General features: G+C 38.8%; 1 protein-coding gene across 1 annotated transcript in view; it reads right to left on the bottom strand.

The window, feature by feature from the left end:
* Positions 1–3,983: 3,983 nt before the first annotated feature.
* The window catches only part of LOC126088558 (ribosomal L1 domain-containing protein 1), a 67,467-nt gene continuing 44,717 nt past the window's right edge, over positions 3,984–26,733 (bottom strand). Inside the window, exons 6-10 of the mRNA XM_049906742.1 lie at positions 23,894–24,005; positions 20,955–21,111; positions 13,787–13,965; positions 11,855–12,067; positions 3,984–4,316 (exon numbers count right to left, since the gene is read on the bottom strand). Of these exons, the coding sequence (XP_049762699.1) occupies positions 4,146–4,316; positions 11,855–12,067; positions 13,787–13,965; positions 20,955–21,111; positions 23,894–24,005 (832 nt within the window). The 3' untranslated portion in view covers positions 3,984–4,145. The remainder of the gene's footprint in view (positions 4,317–11,854; positions 12,068–13,786; positions 13,966–20,954; positions 21,112–23,893; positions 24,006–26,733) is intronic.

Below are 26,733 nucleotides of genomic sequence, written 5' to 3' on the forward strand. Positions count from 1 at the left end.
TGGGCCACGTTCACTTCGTAATCCGTTCCATTATCGAGAATTTCCAGTCCACTGACTCCCTCTACTGTGAAACAGCTCCACTCTGGGTGCAGACAGATATATGGTACTACTGGAAGTTTATCCTGAAGGTGGCACCAATTACGGAAGCCCTTCACAAATTACTGTGGAAAGGCAAGTGCTGGGTAAGGTATCCCATCTGTCACTGGACATTCAAGCAACTCAACAGAGCAGTCCTCAACTCAAATTCCTTTGTCCACTGTGACACCTCTGACACATTCCTGCCCCCCCCCCCCCCCCCCCCACACACACACACACACACAAGCACTTGAGTATGTTGCCGACACTTTTGATATCAGGATCTAGGCAGTGCAGTCTCACAGGATTGGGATGGTGGAAAAGTCCATTCACATCTAAAATGCTGAGCACAGTCCAACACAACTTCTCCCAAGTGTAAAAAGAGGTCCACAACTTCACTTTTACCATAAAGAAGTTCCACGAGTGCGGGCAAAAGTTCCTGCTGCAGGTGGGCCTTAAGCCCTGGCCACAGTTTTCCATGCGACGACACTACTCCCCATGAAGACTTCTGTAACACTGAGTTCTCTTTCTTCCCCCTACAATTATGAGATTGAATTTCGCTCATTCTCTAACCACGGCAACATCAACATACTTCCCCGTATTCCAGTGAGTGAGGACACTTCTTTTCACGTGTGTCCGGAAGTCTGCTTTAGGATCAATACCCTTTCCTGCCATGCCATGGTTGGGTTTCCACTCTACGCAAGGGACATTGCCAAGGAGGTTGCAAATGACACAGTCCTCTCCCGCGTCAAGCACTTTTAAAACGCAGAAGCCAACATCAAAGATGGCTCTGATGCAACACAAACTTGTCCATTTCTGGAATCTTCGAGTGGCCCTATCACTTTACCAAGGGGTCCTAACCCTCTATACTTTGGTGGACAAGAGATGTGTCATGATCCCAGCAGCACTCCCAAGCTGTAGTGATCAAGCTGTTTCATCGCTGTCAGTGGAGCACAATCATGACCAAATGAACGGGCCCACATGTGTATTGGTAAGCGATAGAAAAAGATATTCGAGTCCCAGGTTTGCGTCTGCACCCTCTAATACCAGGCGGTGCCTTGGAGGTCACACTTCCCTAGCCTAAACCAATGCAGCTGTAGAGCTGACTGTATTTTGACTTCATGGGCCCCTTTTTAGGCATGAATAGGCTCATCTTCAAGGAAGGTGCCACACACTCCTATTAAGTCCCTTTTACATGACTGACTTTCTTGTATCAATTGGGTACTTGAAATAAGTGAGTCCACTGCAGTGACTGGCATTTCATTCATGTACTGTCCTGTCTGTCTCGAGTGTTCATTTTCGTTTACATGCCAGCTTCAAAATTGCTTATGTTGTGAGAGCTGTCTGCTATACAGTTTGGACCTGAATGGGGAAAGTGAGGCTATGAGGGATTCTTCACGAAAAAAGTGAAATATAGTAACAAAATGTATGTACAAGTTATGGAACAGAGTTTATTAATGACCAAAGGAATATTCACATTTGATGTTCTGGTCAAAGGTCATATGGTAAATTCGCTACACACCTGAGAACTGAAAGAACACTGAAAGTGTCATCCAAATTTATTTGCTTGAGAAAATACATACATGTAAACACATCAAACAATATCTATAATGCTGTAAACAGCACCTTTTTACTTTATTTATCCTTTGTATCTTGTTTTCTTCGCAAACTGGCACATAACAGAAATTGATTTTTCTCATCAAATAATTCTGACTTTTTTAGGGTTGAAATAATTTTCAGCAAAACACATTTATCTATTTATGTTCTTACATATGCATAGTAAAACAAGAATATCATTTTCTTTCACATATTTTGTCTCTCTTGTAGGAGAAGACTAGTAGAAAATATACGACAACCTTGTGCACCCTTTTCAGTGTATCACGAAAACAAATCAAACAAACGAAGAGAGATTAAGAAGGCAAGAAAGCACAAAATCCGTTTCTAAAACACGAGTAAACTTGGCCAGAATAGAACAGTCCTGTTTCTGCATGTGCACAGTATGCAGCCTACTCTGAAATTTACATTCCACACCTTGCACGAACTACTGATTACTGATGTCGTAGACACACTCACAAAGTGGTTGGCTGATGATTTACGCACAGGCAAGAAATGTGCACACACTTCTGATAGTCAATTTTGACCAGAAAGTCGTTTGAGTAAACAGGCTTTACTTTGTTCGATTCCAGTATGGCTATGTCACAGAATAAGTCGGAGCCTCGAGGCAGATCTTCACTGTGGAAGGCCTTCCCTTCACCATAGTGACAGATAATCGCATGCAGTTTACATACCGGAAGTTCCTGTCTTTTTGCACCTACTGTGACATTTGACACCCCTGCAACACACCCTTCCACCTGACATCCAAAAGGATCACTGAACGGTATGTGCAAACATTCAAGAGCGAAATGCGGAACTCGTGACCGACCACACACTCAGAGATGCATTACTATTGTTTCTTGCCTTATACAGGAGCACCTTCCACAAGGAAGCACTGCTGGTAGAGCTGCCACATGGTCGACTGATGCAGACCCTCCTATCACACACGACACCCAGGCACCAGGACAACCTGGCTTCTGCTGCGACCGGTTCCAGGAGACATCATTTCAGTGCTGAAACCATCTCAGAAATGCATTTAGAGGAAACAAGAATAGTTTCCTGGAATGAGTGCTGTCAAGTGGGCATTGCCATGTGTGTTGTTTTGCCCTTTTGGAATCACATAAACCAACTCCAGCCATGCACTGAGGACCCCCTGCCTTTCCAGAGTTATAATTTCTTCTCAATTGGAAGTCCTGGTGGTGTACTGTTCCAGATGCAGAGTGCGGCAGTGTACCTTCCTCAGCAGTCCACCAATGCTGATGCTCTGCCAGTGCCCAAGCCAATGGATACTGAACCATATGATACCAACAAAGAGGCCGAGATGAAGATGGATGTCATTCACAACTTCAGATAGTGGCTGATGAAGAAGAGGCTTTGTCTCTCCCTCCAGTAGGGGGAGAGGATTGTCGGGTGCTCTGGCTACAGCTGCTAGATGCCTGCCTTCCTACATTTCTGTGTTCTGGGTTGCCAGTAATGTAGAGAGCAGTGCCGGTCTGACAGCTGCTCAATACGTCATCTTTGGTGGAAGAGCTACTTTGCCGCACCTCTTCCCGCAAGCACCAGTCTAAGACTACAATGACATCATTCAGGCAGGAAAAAGAACCAACAATGAGTCACTATCCCTAATAGCAGCAGCCAATCACATGACTCCACTGAGTCATCTGCAGGGTATTATAACCCACGCTGGAGGGCTGCAGGGGCAGTCACATCACGGAATTGTACCCGCAATGCTTTAGTCACAGTGGACTAATCAGAATGCCGTCCTTGAGTGTGCCATAGCAGTGATGAACTTCTTACTGTAAACAGCACAGTCAAATACTGCATTGCTTCTTAGACTTAGCCGCAAGGAAAGACTGCATTACTAGAAATATTGTATACTTGCGTTCACAATCCTCATCAAGGTATCTGTAAGTTATAATAAAACAGACAAAGGACTTGGACTAATTTGTTGTGTAGTGGTTTCAGAAATATACAATGGCACAGGTGTTCAAAGAGACGTACCTCACCAGCATTGAGAACACGTCACAACATTATCGCTTGGTGGTTGTGGTCTACACTAGGAGAGATGCGATATGAGATATACATGATGTTATCATTTAATAATGTTAAACTTCTCTGAAAGTGGAGAACTAACGTAGCTGGAGGAGGGTTGGGAGATGAAACAGCCATGATCTGTTAAGGAATGATTTTGGCATTCACCTGAATTGCTTTAGTGGAAGCATGAAAAGGTGTATCCCGTGTAAAAGTAAACTTGTGTTAATACTCCACATGCTGGTGAAGTTAAATGACTTGAATACATTAGCAACAAAAGTATGTAAATTTACTGTGCCTGAATTATATTTAAGATGGGAAACACAGAAAAGTAACACACAGCACACTACAAAAATTACTGTAGTTTATTATACAATATTTTGCAACATCATATTGAAGTTATCTGTTTGAAGTAACAACAACAGTTTCCTAGCTGAATACTTTGTCTATTTTTTTGTCTTTTTCTTTTTTTCACTTTCTTTTGTATCTTGAGTTTTCTTAGTCTTCTTCATAGACTTTGTAGTGTTTAATGTTTTTCCTACTTTTGTTTTCTTCTTATGTTTTGTTGAATCATCCTGATGTCTTGACTTCTTTTTTGCTGGTTCATCTTCTTCATCCTGAAAGAAATACAGGTAGTCTTATTCGAATTACATGTTTTGGAAAACATCCTACCATTTTGTGGATTCTTATCTTAATGGAGATTAACAAATTTAAATTGAATAATTACAACTAAAAAATAATTATTCAAAATATTTTTTTTAAATGGACTAAACGAACTAAAAAGTATAAAATAAATTTCCTAGACCCATACAGATTTCTAAACCTATACAGATAGTCCAGAAAATTTGTGCTTATGAGTTTTTAAGAGCCATGACAACACTTATAGTTCACCCAAGTCACTAACAATTTTATTGTACTGCAAGTGCTATTAAATGTTGTGTGATTTTCTCAAAGAAGCTAACCTCTATGCTACTTCCTATTAGCTACTGCATGCGCCCCACATTTTTGTTTTAAATTTTGTAACTATTGTCACAGCTATTAAAAATGTGTTGTATTAAAAAGTTTTTTAACTTAATAATTGTTTTCTGATTTTTAGTCTTGCGTTTGGAATTTTTCAATCAATTTCAAACATTTTGATGAGATTACAACAGACACATGGTAAATTTCACATTTATTTCAGTTTCTCTTCAGATAAGTCAAACAGTGTATCGCTTCTTTCTATGTATACCTCTCGAAAAGATAATGAAGGTAAACATTAGTCAGGCACATGTGGAGGCTTACCAACAATCATTCTTAACATAAAACACTCATGACTGGAACAGGATTATGAGGAAATAGCAGTGGTCCATAAGAATACCCTCTGTCACACTCCAGGCAATAGGGCAAGTTAATATTGCATTTTTATCCAGTTCTGAGTTATGTTCACAGTTTGAAATCTATAGCTCATCATGAAATTAGTTAAAATAATTGCAAAATTACTACTGACTAGACAAACAGGTATACAGAAAAACAAAATACTCTCCGCCACACAGCAGATATGAAAGTGTAGCTCATCAGGAGTTAGTTTGAAAACAATTTCAAAACTTGTACCCAACAGACAAACAAACAACAAAGCAACCTAATAAAAACATGATTATAAAGGGAAGATAGTAACTCAAATGAAGGAAGAATTCACGAGAGGATTATGAGTAAGCTGACTGATACCATGAGCATTTACTTGAAATAACAATATAACACACCAAACTGAAATTAGAAACAGTATATCCCGTTTATCATGTACCCTCCTTTATATGTCTTACTTGTAGCAAATTGTGTATTGCAACTATCCATAGCTGTAGAATTGAACCATGACAGATCAGACTGCTTCAGTTGTATGATAAATCTTTATTTCTAATCCAACTAGTTTCACCGCATTAGAGCCACATGTTTAGGGATATAGCAGTATGTAAACAAAAATAAAAATAAGAAAATATGCTCTTCCACATACATGGAACTGTGTAGCAAAAATTATGGGCTCATATTTATAATTTATTCTAAACAATAAGCAGCGGATGACCCAACATCCTTTCGTCCCATTAAGATAAAACTGTTTAACTGTCAGGAGACAGGTAGTCCAATTTAAATAAAGCAGAATTCAGGAACATCATTTGATACACAAAAAATAAAATAATGATTAAGTGGTAAACCAAAGGTGTGTCAAAGATAAAACAAATGATATATCTAGGTGATGAAAGTTACATTCACACTGGCAAGGTAAAATAAATCTTAAAGCATATTGTGTATGAATTTACGATAAGTCAGGTTTAGATAAAATGTTGCTTACAAAACAGACTGTCATCTAAATAAAAGGACTGAATAAAGTGAAACATAAAATCATTTATAGACGTACCTACGGCTTGACATTATCGTGACAACATGAGGTCCACAGTGATTGGCTAAATGTACAGAAGTGAACCAGCACCAAAAAGAAAAACAGGCACATGTATTTAAGAATGTATGCAATGGAAGGTGACATGGAATAGAATCATTAACAGTGGCAGAGAAAGTTAGGTCGCATCTTTACAAGTAATTTTACATGTGAAAGGTAGAAGAACCTAAAATACTATTGTTGTTTTATTTTGAAACCAAGGAGGCAACCAGGTATTGCAGAATACAATTATAAAATAAAAGAAATTGTGTAGGACTTCAGCAATAAATCTCTGCACCTCCACTGCTAACTTCACATCTTAAACTGCCTGTATTTATATGGATTATCGAAGATCCAGTCAACGTACTTTAAGATATCTGCACTGTGTGCCTTCACAGTTTCACGATGAACACTTAACCAGAAATTAAATTACTGCTCTCTTTAAACTTGTATTCCCTATTATGACAATATGATGAGGACATCGAAACAGCTGCATTTTGCATCGTGGTAGGTGCAGTTTACTGACCCCAGCCTCAATAATTCTATTCAGAGGAAGATTTGATTATCATGCTTCCTAAAATAACCATCACAGTCTACACGTACTGTGCTATCATTATCTTGTTTTAAGAGCAAGAAACATTGTATAGCAATTTGGGACACATCTACAGCTATGTGATTACTTTGCTATTCACAATAAAGTGCCTGGCAGAGGATTCAATGAACCATCTTCAAGCTGTTTCTCTACCTTTCCACTCTGAGAGGGCACACGGAAGAAACAAGCACTTAAATTTTTCTGGGCGTGCCCTGATTTCCCTTATTTTATCATGATGATCATTTCTCCCTCTGTAGGTGAGTGCCAACAGAATGTTTTCGCAATCAGAGGAGAAAACTGGTGATTGAAATTTCATGAGAAGATCTCCTATTTTGCGACAGAACAAAGCGAGCCACCCTTCTTTGAACTTTTTCGATGTCATCCATCAGTCCCACCTGATGCGGATCCCACACTGCACAGCAATACTCCAGAATAGGGGGGACAAGCATGTGTAAGCAGTCTCTTTAGTAGACCTGTTGCACCTTCTAAGTGTTCTGATAATGAATCACAGTCTTTGGTTTGCTCTACCCACAACATTATCTATGTGATCGTTCCAATTCAGGTTATTTGTAATTGTAATCCCTAAGTATGTAGTTGAATTTACAGCCTTCAAGATTTGTGTGACTTATCGCATAATCGAAATTTAACGGATTTCTTTTAGTACTCATGTGAATAACTTCAACTGCCACTTTTCTCACCATACAGATACCTTATCTAAATAATTATGCAATTCGTTTTGGTCATCTGATGACTTTACAACATGGTAAATGACAGCATCATCTGCAAACAATCTAAGACGGCTACTGAGATTGTCTCCTATGTCGTTAATATAGATCAGGAACAACAGAGGGTCTATAACACTTCCTTGGGGAATCCGGATATTACTTCTGTTTTACTCTATGACTTTCTGTTTATTATTACGAACTGTGGCCTTTGACAGGATATCACGAATCCAGTCGCACTACTGAGGCAATATTACATAGGCACACAGTTTGGTTAGAAGACGTTGTGAGGAACGGTGTCAAAAGCCTTCTGGAAATCTAAAAAACTGGAATCAATTTGACATTCCCTGTCGATAGCACTCATTACTTCATGAGTGTAAAGAGCTAGCAGTGTTTCACAAGAACGATTTTTTCTGAATCCATGCTACGTGTCAATAAATCATTTTCTTCAAGGTAATTCATTACGTTCGAACACAGTATGTTTTCCAAAACCCTACTGCAAATCGACATTAGTGATATGGGCCTGTAATTCAGCGGATTACTCCTATTTCCCTTTTTGGGTATTGGTGTGACTTGAGCAATTTTCCAGGCTTGAGGTAGGGAACTTTCTGTTGGCAAGCACTTTCATATAATTGCTAAATATGGAGCTATTATATCAGCATACTCTGAAAGGAACCAGACTGGTATACAATCTGGAGCAGAGGCCTTGCCTTTATTAAGTGATTTAAGCTGCTTTGCTACACCGAGGATATCTATTTCTATGTATCTCATCTTGGCAGTTGTTCTTGATTGAAATCCAGGAATATTTTACTTCATCTTCTTTGGTGAAGGAGTTTCGGAAAACCGTATTTAATAATTCGGTCTTAGTGGTACTTTTTTTTATTTTATTTTTGTGGATTTAGGGCGCACAACTACAGTGGTAATTAGCGCCAGACTAAGTTATGAATGCACTGTGAGGCACAAGGTTAAAACAGCAACTAAAAAGGACAACACTATAAAAGGCACATTAATAGGCAAGGTATTAAAAGAAAACAGCATAATCAAATGTCATCAGTGACTTCACCGTTGTCGCACAGTGAAGGAATTGACTGCATCTTAACACTGGTGTGCTTATGTATAACCAAAATATTTGGGTTTTCTGCCAGATTCCAAGACAGAGTTTCGTTATGAAAAATATTAAAAGCATCTCTCATTGAAGTAAGCACTATATTTCGAACTTCTGTAATAAAAATATTAAAAGATAAGAATACCTTAAAGTGGACCCACTCTCACATCTGAAATTAGATGATCTGAGACGGTGATATTGCTGTGGCAGAATGTTAACAGTCCATAGTCTAGTTGCAAAAACATCAATTTCCTTTAGTAATCATGTGTCAACTCATGCTGTTTCAAATGAGGCTATTATCTGACACTCAAACAAATGGTGCCTATAACCGGTGTATAGGGGCACAAAGAGTTTCTTTGAGGTTAAATTTCACCTTACACTGACAAAAGCTGCAAGGAATGAAATACGGGATGCCATGAGGGAGCTGTAATTGTATATTCACACTGGTGCATACTGGAGGGGAGTTATATGCAATACCCACAAACTGGTGAAGCTAACTTTTGGTGTGGTTCTGACTGGCTCAAACACCCAGTTTCATAGTAGGATCATTATCAATGTGAATGTTTTTGGTGACCAGGCACTCTCTGTCTCTCTCTCTCTCTCTCTCTCTCTCTCTCTATATATATATGATATGAATATAATAGAGGGAAACATTCCACGTGGGAAAAATATATTTAAAAAGAAAGATTATGAGACTTACCAAACAAAAGCGCTGGCAGGTCGATAGACACACTAACAAACACAAACATACACACAAAAATCTAGCTTTCGCAACCAACGGTTGCCTCGTCAGGAAAGAGGGAAGGAGAAGGAAAGACAAAAGGATATGGGTTTTAAGGGAGAGGGTAAGGAGTCATTCCAATCCCGGGAGCGGAAAGACTTACCTTAGGGGGAAAAAGGACAGGTATACACTCGCGCACACACACATATCCATCCGCATATACACAGACACAAGCAGACATTTGTAAAGGCAAAGAGTTTGGGCAGAGATGTCAGTCGGGACGGAAGTACAGAGGCAAAGATGATGTTGAAAGACAGGTGAGGTATGAGCGGCGGCAGATTGAAATTAGAAATTAGCGGAGATTGAGGCCTGGCGGATAGCGAGAAGAGAGGATATGCTGAAGGGCAAGTTCCCATCTCCGGAGTTCAGACAGGTTGGTGTTAGTGGGAAGTATCCAGATAACCCGGACGGTGTAACACTGTGCCAAGATGTGCTGGCCATGCACCAAGGCATGTTTAGCCACAGGGTGAATCATTACACCAACAACCTGAAAACAGCTTTTGCATCCCGTAACTACCCTCCCGACCTGGTACAGAAGCAAATAACCAGAGCCACTTCCTCATCTCCTCAAACCCGGAACCTTCCACAGAAGAACCCCAAAAGTGCCCCACTTGTGACAGGATACTTTCCGGGACTGGATCAGATTCTGAATGTGACTCTCCAGCAGGGATACGACTTCCTCAAATCCTGCCCTGAAATGAGATCCATCCTTCATGAAATCCTCCCCACTCCACCAAGAGTGTCTTTCCGCCGTCCACCTAACCTTCGTAACCTCTTAGTTCATCCCCATGAAATCCCCAAACCACCTTCCCTACCCTCTGGCTCCTACCCCTGTAACCGCCCCCGGTGTAAAACCTGTCCCATGCACCCTCCCACCACAACCTATTCCAGTCCTGTAACCCGGAAGGTGTACACGATCAAAGGCAGAGCCACGTGTGAAAGCACCCACGTGATTTACCAACTGACCTGCCTACACTGTGAAGCGTTCTATGTGGGAATGACCAGCAACAAACTGTCCATTCGCATGAATGGACACAGGCAGACAGTGTTTGTTGGTAACGAGGATCACCCTGTGGCTAAACATGCCTTGGTGCATGGCCAGCACATCTTGGCACAGTGTTACACCGTCCGGGTTATCTGGATACTTCCCACTAACACCAACCTGTCTGAACTCCGGAGATGGGAACTTGCCCTTCAGCATATCCTCTCTTCTCGCTATCCGCCAGGCCTCAATCTCCGCTAATTTCTAATTTCAATCTGCCGCCGCTCATACCTCACCTGTCTTTCAACATCATCTTTGCCTCTGTACTTCCGTCCCGACTGACATCTCTGCCCAAACTCTTTGCCTTTACAAATGTCTGCTTGTGTCTGTGTATATGCGGATGGATATGTGTGTGTGCGCGAGTGTATACCTGTCCTTTTTCCCCCTAAGGTAAGTCTTTCCGCTCCCGGGATTGGAATGACTCCTTACCCTCTCCCTTAAAACCCATATCCTTTTGTCTTTCCTTCTCCTTCCCTCTTTCCTGACGAGGCAACCGTTGGTTGCGAAAGCTAGATTTTTGTGTGTATGTTTGTGTTTGTTAGTGTGTCTATCGACCTGCCAGCGCTTTTGTTTGGTAAGTCTCATAATCTTTCTTTTTAAATATATATTTGATACTGTCAACAGTTCATGGAGATGAGGATGTTTCTTACTTAGGCACTGTGGTCACTAGACATCACTAAAATATGATCATTGCAATTTTACAGAGATGATAATCAGGAGTTAATTGCAAAGACAGAAAAACCGACAACCTAAATTCCATTTTTTATTTTAGAATTTGAGCTGCTGGAATATGAAAATGAGAGTACTGAAACTATCATGCTCTGTCACCTGGTCTTGGTCTTATAGCTCAGAATGCCATGGCCAATCACATTTAATTTCTTTCATCAGTTAAGGTAAAACTGAAATAAACTTCCACATGAAATCCATTGTGAAGCTTAATTCTACAATAAAAGAATAATGTCAAACATTAGCAGTTTATGTTAACTGACAACTAGAACATACAGAAGATCAGCTAACAGAACACGCATCACATGGGAAAGGAAGAAAATCTGAGGACCAAGTTTCACAAAAGTGAACAACAACAGAAAATCATTATCGGACTAGTAAAGGAGGGAAATTATAGAAAATAGGTGCAGTTATAAAATTAATAAGGAACAATACAAAAACAGAAAACAAAATACCTAGGAAAAAAATAATGTGTAAAGATGAGGAATGAAATGAAAACCAGAGCTGTAGATCCCAGAATGCTGATGTGTAGTTGTTGGCTTGCTACTGAAATCAGCATCTCTGTGTTACATTTGTGTCACTACCCTATTTCTAAAAATGACATCCACTCTCAGCACTGCACCTGTTTACAGTAACTCTAATATGAATTTATAGAGATTTTTAATGTTAAACAAATATTGTATAGGAAACATCTGTCTCTATTAGTGTAAAATTTTAATAACAAAATACCTGCAAAGCAGTCTCTATAGTCAATTTAAATAAAAAATATGTATAGCTTACATTATGCTTTTCTGATTCCCCCAATTCTTGCATCCACCCAGACAAATATTCATCTTCTGCTGCTTCTACATCACTGTCACTGTCTTCATTTTCATCATCTGAATTAACCTTTACTTTAGGCTTAATTGCACCTTTGGACACCTCCTTTGTATCAACCTTCTCTGTCTCTGAATCTGCATCTTCACCTTCTTCTTCATCATCATCCAGTTCTCCCTGTATCACAATTAAAGATAAGTTAGCTATGACTGTTCTAACACAAGGAACAATACAACCCCAAAAATTTTCTTAAAAATTGAGATGGGGAACTTACTCAATAAGTTTACCTATATGGTTACTGAATAACTTTGTAGCTGTATATTAAATGAAATATAGCTAATAACACTCAAAAAATATTTTTTTCATGAACTAGTTTATTATTCTTTTCAGGCTCATTTTGATATGAGGAATGCAGAAATTTACATATTATTCATACTTGTAGTATCATGCTTCAGATGAGGCATGCAGGAATTCTTACTGGTAGTAGCATACTACAAGTACCCCAAAATGCCAAAGAAACTGGTTCAAATACAGACATATGTAAACAGGCTGAAAGGTGCTGGGGTTGACAACGCCTACATAAGACAACAAGCAGTTATTGGATCGGTTACTGCTGCTACAATGGCACGTTATCAAGATTTAAGTGAGTCTGAAAGGTGGTATTATAGTTGGCGCACGAGCGATGGGACACAGCATCTCTGAGGTAGCGATGAGGTGGGGATTTTCTCGTATGACCATTTCACGAGTGTACTATGAATATCAGGAATCCGGTAAAACACCAAATCTCTGACATCGCTGTGACTGGTAAAAGATCCTGCAAGAACAGGACCAATGATGACTGAAGAGAATTGTTCAATATGACAGAAGTGCAACCCTTCCGAAAATTGCTGCAGATTTCAATGCTTGAGCATCAACAAGTGTCAGCATGCAAATCATTCAAGAGCCAAAGGCCCAATCATGTACCCTTCATGACTGCACAACACAAAGCTTTACACCTCACACGGGCCCATCAATACCGACATCGGACTGTCGATGACTGGAAACATGTTGCTTGGTCGGACAACTCTCATTTCAAATTGTATCATGCGGGTGGATGTGTACGGGTATGGAGAAACCTCGGGAATCCATGGACCCTGGATGTCAGCAGGGGATTGATCAAGTTGGCGGAGGCTCTGTAATTATGTGGAGCACATGGAGTGATATGGGACCTCTGATACGATTAGAGATGACTGTGACAGGTGACACGTACATAAACATTCTGTCTGATCACCTGCATCCATTCATGTCCACTGTGCATTCCGACGGACCTGGGCAATTCCAGCAGGACAATGCAACTCCCAACACGTCCAGAACTGCTACAGAGTGGCTCCAGGAACACACTTCTGAGTTTAAATACTTCCGCTGGCCACCAGACTCCTGAGACATGAACATTATTGAGCATATCTTGTATGCCTTGCTATGTGCTGTTCAGAAGAGATCTCCATCCCCTCTTAGGGATTTATGGACAGCCCTCTAGGATTCATGGTGCCAATTCCCTCCAGCACTACTTCAAACATTAGTTGAGTCTGTGCAACGTCATGTTGCGGCACTTCTGCATGCTTGCAGGGGCCCTACACATTATTTGGCAGGTGTACCAGTTTCTTTGGCTATTCAGTCTATGTGTACATAAATTTCTGCGTACCTCAGCTGAAGATGAGTGTATAAAGACTCAAAATCATATCGTTTAGCAGACAAAGTAAATTATGATTTGCATAATCCTGAGTTTATGATAGAAATAAAATATTACATATTAATTTTTTGTTGACTGAATAAGGTCCACTAAAAACAACAACACTGAAAATTGCAGTTCAGATCTGTTAATGACAGATATTGAGAACATAGACAGTGAAGGTGTACCTCAGATTCAACCTCGCTGGCAGAGTCCTCAGAGTTGGCTTCTTTCTTCACAATGACTTCTCCACTAGGTAGTACAACCACTCTTGCTCCTGGGATTGTGCTCAGCTCATCCTCCACAGCCACTGCAGCCTTGGGCCTTCGTGGCTTCTCCACCGGAACCTTCACGCTATTGGCAGATTCTGCACCACAAGAAATATAATGTGTCACAATTACAATAACACGAAGGGGAAACAGTGTTCATAAACATAAGTGTTTTGGTACAGGGAAGAATGATAAAACCACAAACACAATTAACAATACACCCTCTTTCAAATTTCTTAGGAACTGCAACTGGTTGCAAAACACAACAAAGGTGGAAGAACATTTGCCTGTAACACTGTCACAAATTTCAGTTTTCTTGTGTGAGTCATCAATGTTAAGCTTAAATGATTATTGTATTCACAGTTCTTGCAACATTTGTATTTAGATAAAGAGTGATATGTGACTTAAAACTTCTAGTAAAATTACTTTTACTTACGTAAAAAATTTTAGTGTTAACTTATTTGAACATTTATTTTTACTGTGGTTTCCACGATAATGGGGACTATGATTTAGTTTCTTGAGAAATATTCCCCATTTATTATCAGTAATGATTTGTGGGAATTATGATGGAAGGAAGATTTGAGTTAAACATGCCATCACTGAGAACGTTACTGGAGATAGAGCCCCAAGCTCAGACTGGTCTAGAATGTGAAATGCAATTAGCAGTATTCGGATGTACAGAAAACATAAATCTAGATTGCCATTAAGAGTCTGAATCCTGCTCCTCCTGAATGTAAGTCCATGACCTTACCCTCTGCTTCAAACTGTTGGTTTGTTAGTGGTAGGCTATCAACTACTCTAGACCAAGTGCTAATGCAGAATTTCTCTGTAACACTATGAGATACCAGATTGAATATTTTGATGTAAATGGTCTGGAGGCCATCAATGCATTGCATTAGTATCCAGCAATGAATACACTGAGTGTTTGTTAGGCAAATTATTACCAGGGTTGCAACGAGTTTCCCCAAGTGAAATTTCCTGATTTTTCCCCGATTTCCATGCAAGTTTTAGCATTTTTACCTGACAAATTTTGAGCTCTTAAGGGTAAGTAAAGACATAAGTTGACAAAGAAATAGGACTTCTGTATTTCTCCCCCGTGTGAGCAAAAATCTGAAGTAGTAACATCAACATCTTTTGTAATGAACTGTTTTTAGATGGGAAAAGCAGGCCAAATGGTACACATGTTTCATTAAGACCACTGATGTTATTTTATTTCAATACAACAAAACACATTTGGTGACAAAAATGTACAGTTCCTTGGAGTCGCAAGACAGATTTAATGTACCTTCACTGATTTCATAAATAACCTCAGAAAAATGTAGACCTCTTGAAAGAACTATATCAGGTGTGGACAGTTGTGTAAACCAACAAACACTATAGGTGACCACCAATAAAATGTTAGTTCTACTATGTTCGTTATTGTCGGTGATTACCCACTGTGTTATTTATACTATTCTACAGCTATTTTGTAATTTTCCTTTCGAGATATATATGAGTACACAGCGTAGAAACCACCAGCAACTGCCACAATTTTCTTCTCCTTATCGACCATACATCCCAATACATAAAATTCTTTCAATATGCCAAAATGTACTAGAATAAATAAAATGTCTATAAAATGCCACACTGTACAATGTGCTTGCAGTGAGACAGTCACGATTGCTGAAATCAGTCACCCGCGGCCTTTGGCCTCCCGAGGAGCACTGCAGTCCTAGGTCCACAGATAAACCACGAAAATCCAATGCGTTATACCTCACACAAACAGATCCAGACTGCAGGTACATCAGTGAGACAAGATCCAATGGGCAAGGCTTGCACATTAGTGGGATACAATGGGCTTCAGACTGGCATGCCTGATCCGTTAGAGATACCCGCAGATATGGCCTGCGGTTTTGGCCTGTCGTGGAAGTCCACCCGTTTTGCCAGTTATTCACGTGTCACAGACAGTATGTTGATGAAATGAGGCTGCAGTGATAAATTCGTGCAACAGATAACTTGTTCAAATACTGCAGAGCTGCAGACAGGCACATAAAGAAAGACAATCACGCTCTCACAACTAAATTTTCAGCCATAGCTTTTGTCAGAAAACTAGAGCACACACACATTCACACAATTATGCAGACACACATGATTGTCATCTCCAGCCGCTGCATCTACATTCTCTGAGAATCAGATCCACACAAACCACTCCTCATGCCTCCCTGCCTCTCATTGGCAGCTGCTAGGCTAGCAGCAAGACGTGGCGGCAGCACTGACTGCAAGCTGAGGGGAGTGGTAGGAAGGGGAGAAGCAGTAAGAATGAGTGAGTAGGGAAGCGGCACCCAGCCAGCGACAATGCATGACTTTTTTTTTTTTTTTTTTTAATTTTCCTGATTTCCAGAACTTGCAGCAAACCGGATTACTGAATTACATGGCCGATATATTGCAGTCTGCTCTTACTCCCAACACAATTACTGCTTCTATTTCCCGTACTTTGACTCTTAGAACTGCAGTCTGGTTTCTGCACAAGTTGTACACAATCTTTCACTCCCTGCGTTTTATCCCTCCCTCCTTCCAAAACTGTATAGAATGTTTTCCAGTCAAAACTGTCAAAGGCTTTCTCTAAATCTACAAATGCTATAATCACGAGACTGACTTTCTTCAACCTATCTTCTAAGGTAAGTCATAAGGTCAGTATTGCCTCACGTTTCTCTGATATTCCCTCATGTTGCCTGCCTGTGTAAATAATGTATAAGATAACCCTGAATATAAGACACCCTTCCTTTTTCTTAAAAAAAGGAGAAGAGGTCTCCTTGAGAAAATTTTAATTTAACATTCTGACTAATCAAAATTACAAACTGTTTACTGCCATTACGTACCTGCATTACCATGTACTATTTTAAACTTACATTTTGACAATATAAGAAGAAACAAAATAAAAAGAAGTGGTTTGAATTAAATTTTATTTTCATTACCATTCTCCCCCCCCCCCCCCCCCCAATTACTATGCCTGACATCTGTGGTATCACTATTTTTAATCACCACCATCACCCTAATAACACAGTTGTGAAATCTATAACTTCGTTTTTACAAATTTTTCACTGTTTCTTCTGAATATGTTGCTATATCTGAGGTTGTGGTTACATTTTAATCTGAGAACGCAGCTGTTTTTTGCTGAATACATATCAAATTTTGTTTCTGTACTGATGTGAGAATGTTACAATGTTTATGCTTTCAAACATATCATCTGTCGGCTACTCTCCCACTGGCTGTGCAGAACCAGCAGTTGACACACCCTCTTGTATTCCCATTGTACCTCATTGCGAGCATCGACAACATTGTTGCAGGAAACATGTCAGTACGCCACTCACTCATATCTAGACTTTCGCTCTCTGCTGCAGAAATGTATACCATTGCTGAGTATTTGTCAAATTTTAATGTCAATTCAAATGGACTTGGGCAAATCGCAGCAGTACATGTTCCATAGTTGGAAGCAAGAGGTAATTTGCTGCCCATTCACTACTCCTCTCCCCCCACTTATCCTAGTTCTCAGCCAACCCGGTACCGCTGCTCCCCCTTCCAAACCCTCCCTCCAGCCCTTCAGTAATGCTGTGCTGAGCAGCTGTGAAACACAGACTGCAATATCTTCTAGGTCACATGTAACAACACCAACAAATATATAATCACAATATAAAATTCTCAGACTTTTGCTGATCCCATGGTCTACTGATGTCTGTTGGTACTGTCTTCACAAAGGGTCTTGCCACTGCAATTTATTCGTATGATAACAATTATCATAGTCACAAGACTAATATGTTTTGACAATATAATGAAACTGGATAGACAAAACATTTACTCACCAAGCAGCAGCGCGAGAACACACATATAAAAAAAGTTTTTACATATGCAAGCTTTCAAGCCAGTGGCTTCTTCTTCTGACAGAAGGGTTGAGGGGAAGGGGTGAAGGAAAAGGACTGGAGAGGTTTAGGAAAAGAAGTAAGAGTTCAGAAATGTCTCCCAGAACCCCTGCTCAGAGAAGACTTACCGGACAGGATGAAAAGGAAAGACTGATTTATTGGGGGCTGCACCAGATGAGATCTGAAATCTGACAGCTTAAACATGAAAGACAGCGTAATATGTAAGACAGAGATTACTGCTAAAACATCATATATGAGCTAATAATTTAGTTTAATATGTTTTATTTTGTTTTTTAAACATTTAAGTCTGGATTAATTTTCTTTCTTGTTTCATCCGAATGTCATCATCTTGTTCTAAAGCTGGGTGAAAAGTGGTAAGGATTTTAGGTGGTACTCTAATATGTGAACAGCAATCAAATTTTTCATTTGCAACCCACCTGGTAAATTATTGCAGTATCTCACAATCAAATAAAATACTGAATTGGATTCAGAACCAAGTAATGTTTTTTTGAAGGGCAACATTTTCACCTTTTAGTGTTAACTTTACTTAACAAGCACCAAAAATGTTTGTATATGATATCTACATATGTGTGAGAACTTTCATTGCAAATCTGTTCAAATACAATAAAAGTTTGTAAGATTTTTTTTTTTTTGGGGGGGGGGGGGGGGGGGGGGGTGAAGGAGACCAGACAGCGAGGTCATCGGTCTCATCAGATTAGGGAAGGATGGGGAAGGAAGTCGGCCGTGCCCTTTCAGAGGAACCATCCTGGCATTTGCCTGGAGTGATTTAGGGAAATCACGGAAAACCTACATCAGGATGGCCGGACGTGGGATTGAACCGTCGTCCTCCCGAATACGAGTCCAATGTCTAATCACTGCGCCACCTCGCTCGGTGTAAGGTAATTGCATTAAATTTTATGTTGGCCTGTGTTTCACAGAATTCTCAAATTTTAGCAAGAAAATATATTGCTGTGATGGCTTGATCACAGTTTCTCATGTATCCCTTGAACTAATGCTGTGCGAGTCAAATGTCAAGTGACTGTTCAAGCAAGGTCGAAACTGTATTGAGCACTTTGGCATATCAGGAAATCTCGAAATTGTTCGACAGCAAGCATTGCTTATCCTATCTGCCCTTCCGTAATCTTTAAAATAAATCTGCATGTGACCTCAACAGCCCATGCTTCATCAGTAAATAATGTAAGATGACACCTATACCAATCTACTACACAATGTAAAAATGTTGACCTCAGCAGCAATAGTTTAATATGTAAATATAAGATGACCCCATAGTTTTCAAATGGCAAATTTGGTTAGAAAACCTCATCTTACAATTGAGTAAATACAACAGTTACACCTGTCGGTGGATATGTAATAGTTATGACTGTCAGCGGCTGCCTTCTTTGAAATTGGAATTATTACATTCTTCGTGCAGTCCGAGCGTATTTCGTCTGTTTGGTGTATAGCTTGCATAACAGGTGGAATAATTTTCTCACAAGTGGCTCTTCCAACGACTTCAGTAACTCAGAGGGAATGTCATCTACTAAATGCCCCGGCCTTGACTTGGGTCTTTCAGTGCTTCGTCACAGTATCATTTTTGTCTACTTTCTCATCTATTTCCGTAACACTGTCTTCAAAATACTTTCAACTTTCAGCCTTACCTTCTTCAGTTAATAATGTCTTGTGATCTGAGCTATTGAAATTTGTATAGCTGCTTCTATGTCCTCCACAGGTTTCTTTAATTTTCCCCCAGTCATCCATGCTTCTTCAACATTGCATTATTTTTTTTTTCTCTAGCCATTCCTGCTTTGACATTTTGCACTTCCTATCAGTTTCATTATTCAGACTTCTCTTTTCCATTTGGCCTGCACAATTTTCTGCATTTTTATACTTTGTTCTTTGGCACTTAAATTCAATATCTTGTGTGTTATTCAAGATTTTTTTTACCGGGCCTCATCTTTTGCCTTTCCCCTTTCATTCCTTTTCATCAGTCCATGTCCTCCTACCATTTTTCCCTCTCTTCGTCATCCAACTCCAGTCCCTCATCACCATTAAATTTTCATTTCCCTTAAAAATCTGAATTATTTATTGTATCTCATCATATATTCAGCAAGCTCATCATCACATGTGGACTTAGTAGGCATACAAACTTGAAATCTTGCACTGGGTATTGGTTTTCTGTCAACCTTTCCTATGATAATGCATTCATTCACTATAGTGTTCATGCTCACTCACATTCTTATTTTCATATTAATTGTAAGACATACTCCTGAACTGCCGCTGAGCAGAAATTGTGGTTCTTCCTGCCACCTCAGTTCAATGATTCTCACTACATTTAACTTCAAACTGTCCATTTCTCTTTTTAAAATCTCTAACTTTCCTATCTGATTAAGGTACTTAAATTCATGATTTTTTTTTCTTCCAATGGCAACAGGCTCTGAAGTAGTTGCCACCTAGAGAAGGAGGGACAGGACAATCTTATCTCTGGAAAATTTTACTCAAGAGAATGCTATCGGCATGAAGCCAACTCCTTGCTTTTAGCTGTCCACAGTGCCAACATAGCAAGCCATGTTGGTTAATGGAAACCAATGTTGCCATGGCAGCTATACATGATACTTCCCCCTTTCTTGATGGAGAGTGCTGTAAACTTCCAGGTGACATCTCAATCATACGGCTGCAACAGCAGCACAAAAATTGCCCTATTCAATGTATTTTCAACCTAGAATTTCATGTCAGATGTACAAAAAAGGTAGATCACTGAATTATTTTTACACAGATCTGCTAATCTGTTGCAAAAAATACTGTAGTCCCATTTTCAAACAGGCTAGTGACCACTGTATTTTCTTGAACATGTCACTCAACTGATTTTCGGTACCATACACAGGCAGGGCATTTGCAAACTGTGTTTGTTTGAATAATTTACTAGTCACATCAAAATTAACATTTCTTGCAGGTGAAAGGTCTACTTTATGCTTATCGTAGCAAATGTTTCTCATAATTTGGACTTACCTGACATTATCTGTGAAATCACCATTACCTCAGAGGTCAGGATTCAATTTTAAGACACTGATATTAAAATTATACTACACATGCTGCTGTCAGCGAGAAATCAATTTGAGCTTTTACCAAATATAATATCGTTCACTAGCATACATCTTGTTTCAAAGCTTTTGTGTATAACATTTGTTACTTACTCATAGTGACATAAAATGGAACCCTCAAGGATTTACTAGTTTTGAGGCTCAGATGCCTGATATTGTGCCAACCACCAGGAAACCTTGTCTTCAGTTCTTCTATGACAGACATAATATTTTCTGTAAGCTGCTCTGGTGAGTGATGACTGTGACCAATCTATAACATGAAAAATTGGTTGTTCATACAGTCACTTACAAATGTATTTGCATTCTTCAACAACTACGTCTGGTATTTGTACCAGTTTATTGTGGTGAAACACAATCAAAATTAACCCTTTGATTCAGTTACAGTGATAATTAATACAAAAAATGTCAAACACTAATACGAAAGAGCAACACGAGATCTCATAAATGTTCATTAAAATAACTATTCTTGGCAAAAAATTTACACTTTCTAAAATTATGTGAAAAGGCGGTCATGATAATGACGTATTAAGTTAGATCCAATGTCGACCAAGTGTTCATGGGAAGGAAATCTTAACATACATGGCTGCAGTAATAAATTATTTTACTAAAAGAATTTTTTGTTCATTTATCAGCAATATACTTTCATGTACTTCCAATGACCACTCATTAAAAATCTGTTCTTATGACAATTTCCAAAGAGAAATCCACTTGAGAACTTTTTCAATATTTCCAATATGCTAAAACATTCCTGGCAGAAGTTTTTAAAAGAGATGAAATGACAGATGACAGTACTGCATGAGTGATAGATCTCAGTCATCAACCTATCACATCATGTAGACACCTGGGTAGGGCAACACACTTCTCGAAACTGCTATTAGCAGGTTCAGTCACAGTGTCTTCTGGAGTCATAGCTTAACAGACGAGTAAAATATAGAAAACATGAAAATACATAGGATTAAAACAACCTAAGGGCACTTGAAGGAAACATTATCTGAAAATTTTATGGTCCTGTGTGAGAACCAGAGGGTTCAAGAGTAAGAAACAATCATTAAACACAACAGTTTATATAAGCGGAAAATACAGAACAAATTGTTAAACCTCAAAGAATATGCTGCTTATGTCTTGTGGAGAAAACAGCAAGTGACAGGAAACCCAAACAAGTAATAAAAGGCAGATTTTAGTCCAAAAGAAGATAGGGCCAACTAAGAGCTAGAGGGCTGGACAATGTGTTTGCTGACTTTAACAAGATGGAGGTCAGAAGATGGAAGAGAAAAAAAAAGAGACCAGAGGTGTATGGAGCCAGATTACTGAGGAGGCCAAGACACATCAAAGCTGCAATGCCTAAGAAGTGTGGTATTATACAAGGTCTGATATTGTTAACTGTAAAAATAACGACTACTTTCTTGGAGAATTGTCTGATGGAAGGACAATATTTATCACAATATTGTTGAGTTATGAGGATGAGAAATCAGTAGACATATGTAAGAGATGACAAATTATTAGGATTCCTCTCTCTCTCTCACTTTACCAACAGATGATGGTGATTTAACAGACAGAGCAATATCAGAGGCCTAAAACATAACATTGCTGCAGAACTGAATATTAGGTATAACTCCACCCACTATATCATCTACAATGTGTTTCAGTACCACAACGTTTATGTCAATGTAAAATATTTCCCAACTGAGACAACTTTCTTCAAATATCTATGACATCCTATGACATTTTTATAATACTGAAGGGAGCAATTGCATAAACAATGACGTTATCATTGATAAGTTATCAGGGATGAGGGGTACATACATTAATTGATTGTACACAGGGAGACAAAACAAGTGATCCTACTGGTTTCTCCCACTGTCATTCTAGATCTTTGTTAGAGACTATTTTTTCAGGGATTAATAACCAGAATATTGTGTGTCTTTTGACCTCCACTGTTCACCATTCAAAGAGTAAACATCTTGAAATTTCATCCCCATCACCACATGGTCTATACTTAGGGGCTTTTTCCCCTATACCCATTGCATGCATGGGTACATTATTTCTGGACCGAGACCCAAAGAAGATACAAGGAGTGGTAATACTAATCACCACTGAAAAACAGAATATTCTGCACAATTCTCTGCACTGTGAAAGTAATGGGATTCCTTCTTTCGAGGCAGAATAGGTGTAATCCTGCAACATTATACACAACAGTTGATTCGCAGTAAACAGCAAGTCACATAGTGAATTTCTGTACAACAATTTGAAGCCTACAGTTACATCACAATATCACCACTTGTTCAGTACCGGTGTACTATTGCAGCCTGCTAATGTGAGGCCACACACAGACCTATTAACAAAACAAAAAAATAAGGAATCTTTGTTTTAGATGTCTAACACATCCTGCATATTTGCCTGTTGTAGCAGAATGAAGGTACCATGTATTTCGGGCCATCAAGGAAGCTCTAGGTGGCAAGAAGTTTTGAAGTGATGATGATCCCTTCCCCAAAATGTAATTCTCGCTGGTGCTTTTACAGTGTGTAATGGAGACCATGGTGAAAAGTGAGAAAGTATTTCCTTTAGTCATCCCAGGATGAGCTTCGTGAGCTAATACTGCTCATTTGCATAACTTTTTCACACCAGGAAATGATCTGCTATGAGACACTTTGAGTAATGAGAGAGGTTATGTACCTTGGGAGAAGAATAAGAGATTGTTGTACAACTCCTAACGCTGAAATTCCAGATGCTAATTAAAAAGTCAATAAAACCCCTTCATCATACTTCCACAAAACACTTACCTGGCATGGTGACTATATTACCGTGTACATTTTTGCAGAATACAACCCATTTTTCTGGAGAACTGTTAATAAATTACATTTTAATGTGAAGGAATATAATGAAATAGAACACAGTGTATTTTGTATATCATCAAGTTTTTTTTCTATAATTATTTTGAATACATTTTATTTAGAAAGCATGTACCACATTTTTGTTAAGAATTTTTTAATAAAATGGAAATTGGGAATATTTGCAAAACCTTTACAGCATACCTTGACTAAAGTTGAATCCCCATGAGGAGTAACTGTTAGTGCTGTTTTGGACAATGCTTTTTCAATAGCTTTCTTCAAGTTTTTTGACTGTAGGTTAACTGGTGTGGGTAACCTGTAAGATCAAACCATGAAAATTGTAAATACAGTATATGGTGTATGGTTGCAACACACAGAGAGCATACATGATACTAAACATGTTTAAAATTAAAGTTGCACATTGATTTTCCACTGAGATCAGTAATAATGTATAGACAACAAAAAGAAAACACAACATTAGCAGTTGTGCTCCTGGCAAGGAAAGATTTAAACAAATATCCATAATGTTTATCCAAAATTATAACAGATACTGCTTTTGGAAGACTGAGTCCTGTGCGAAAAGCAATTTGTTTCTCATATACACTGCAGGGTCTTCCGAGTTCCTTTAACCTGATGTATAAATGAAACAGAACTGTCATCTGCCTAGTATTTCGGAATAAAACAACTTTTGGTTTTTTCTAGTGAACAAACTTCACTAGGCTTCAATAGGTAAGAAAAATTATGTTACAATACACTCCTAAATGAGATTTTCACTCTGCAGCAGAGTGTGCGCTGATATGAACCTTCCTGGCAGATTAAAACTGTGTGCCCGACCGAGACTCGAACTCGGGACCTTTGCCTTTCGCGGGCAAGTGCTCTACCATCTGAGCTACCGAAGCACGACTCACGCCCGGTCTCACAGCTTTACTTCTGCGAGACCGGGCGTGAGTCGTGCTTCGGTAGCTCAAATGGTAGAGCACTTGCCCGCGAAAGGCAAAGGTCCCGAGTTCGAGTCTCGGTCGGGCACACAGTTTTAATCTGCCAGGAAGTTTCATACCTTACAATACACTGTTTTTACATTTACAAAAATTTCCATGCTGAATAAATAATGCTTTTGATGACTAACACTAAATGTCAATCCAAATCCATTTATACAGATTTAAATGTCACCCCCCCCCCCCAATAAAATCTATGCACATAATTGTAAATCTGTGTTTACAAATCCTCCACATCAATTTCAAGCAGGAGTGATATATCTCATACTAAAGCATAATGCATTAGGCCTGGAGACCAAGGAGGCAGAGCAATGTAATTGGCTTTATAAGCAATTAATATCAGTAGGCTTAGATGAAGTACCAATGCACAGAGATTATACAAGACCCCTTTACAAATACAATAAATGAATCCTTCACATCAGGGACATTTCCAGAGTAGTTAAAACAGGCAAGAGTTGTCCCCTTTTTTAAGAAAGGTAGTGCTGAAAACACAGAAAATTACTGACCCATTTCCCTGCTGTCACCATTCTCAAATATAATAGAAGCAATTATGAAAGGCAGATTCATGAATTAACTGAATAAATACAATCTTTTAAGCTAATCACAGTTTGTTTCCGAAATGGCAAAAATACGGAGTCAGTCATAGTAGAATTCACAAAAGTTGTACTTGATGCTCTTGACAAAGATGAGTGTGTCACAGGCATATTTTTGGATCTTTCTAAGGCATCTGATACAATCAATCACAGAACTTCTGTTAAAAAATTAGAAGCATTAGGAATAAGAGGGGCAGCTAATGCATGGTTTCAATCATACCTAGCAGGTAGGGTACAAAGAGTAGAGATAACACATATTACAAATAGGTCTAAACATTTAGTAAAACACTTCTCAGAACCAAAATACATCAATATAGGGGTTCTGCAAGGTAGCATATTAAGACCAATACTATTCCTGATATACATCAATGACTTTCCCAGTAGTGTAACTCATGGTGAAAGAATTATCTTTGTTGAAGACAGCAATATTACAGTCACTGAGAAAACAAGAGAACTCCTTGCAGAGAAAGCAAATGACACTCTCAAGGAAGTTTACGATTGGTCAATAAGCAATAAAGTGGCATTGAACATAAAGAAAACTAATACCATGAATTTCAGCTCGAAGAGGGAAAATTAAAATGTTAAATTAAATGTACATGGCACCTCTATAGACTGTGTAACAAATGCAAAATTTCTAGGAATGAATATTGATACTCAGTTGAAGTGGTGTGAACACACAAAGGTACTTGAAAACAGAATGTCATCAGCATGTTATGCCTTAGAATTCCATCATCAGTGTGTAACATGTAGTGTCTTTTAATTACATACTATTCATACGTACACTCAATTCTTAGCTGTGGCGTTCTGTTTTGGGGAACAAATGCTCAAAATATTAACACAATTTTCAAACTCCAGAAAAGAGCCATAAGAATAATAACAAAAAATAGTAGTCAAGCTCAATGTAAAGACCTGTTGAAAACCCTGGGGATTTTAAATGCTCTGTATGAATACATTTACCAGTCAGTTGTACACATAAAAAATAATATTGGTAATTATTGCACAAACGACTATGTCCATGAACATGGAACAAGAGCTTGACTCAACTTACATTTATCAAGAAAAGGTAAAAATAAAACTCAAAACAGCATTTTCTACCAAGGAATAAAACTGTACAATATATCACCAAAGAGATTAAAGAAATTCTAAAAATACTCTCATTTAAAAAGACAGCTAAAAAGTACCTGTTATGCAGTACATTCTATACACTGAAGGATTACTTAGATAAAACAGAGGAGAGGTTTGGTAAAAAAAATGTTGTACAAATAAATAATAATAATGATTATAAAATATCCAACATTCCACATAACACATTCACACTATGTTTTTTCCTTCTTTTTTCCTTTTCTAGATAAACTTACCCCCCCCCCCCCCCCCCAAGCTATGCAGAGCACAATACTAACATCTCTTGCTCTTTCTAAGCTAAACATCTTACTCATTATGGAGCGATGCTGACTCA

Source organism: Schistocerca cancellata, chromosome 6 (assembly GCF_023864275.1).
Source record: "Schistocerca cancellata isolate TAMUIC-IGC-003103 chromosome 6, iqSchCanc2.1, whole genome shotgun sequence".
NCBI lineage: Eukaryota > Metazoa > Arthropoda > Insecta > Orthoptera > Acrididae > Schistocerca > Schistocerca cancellata.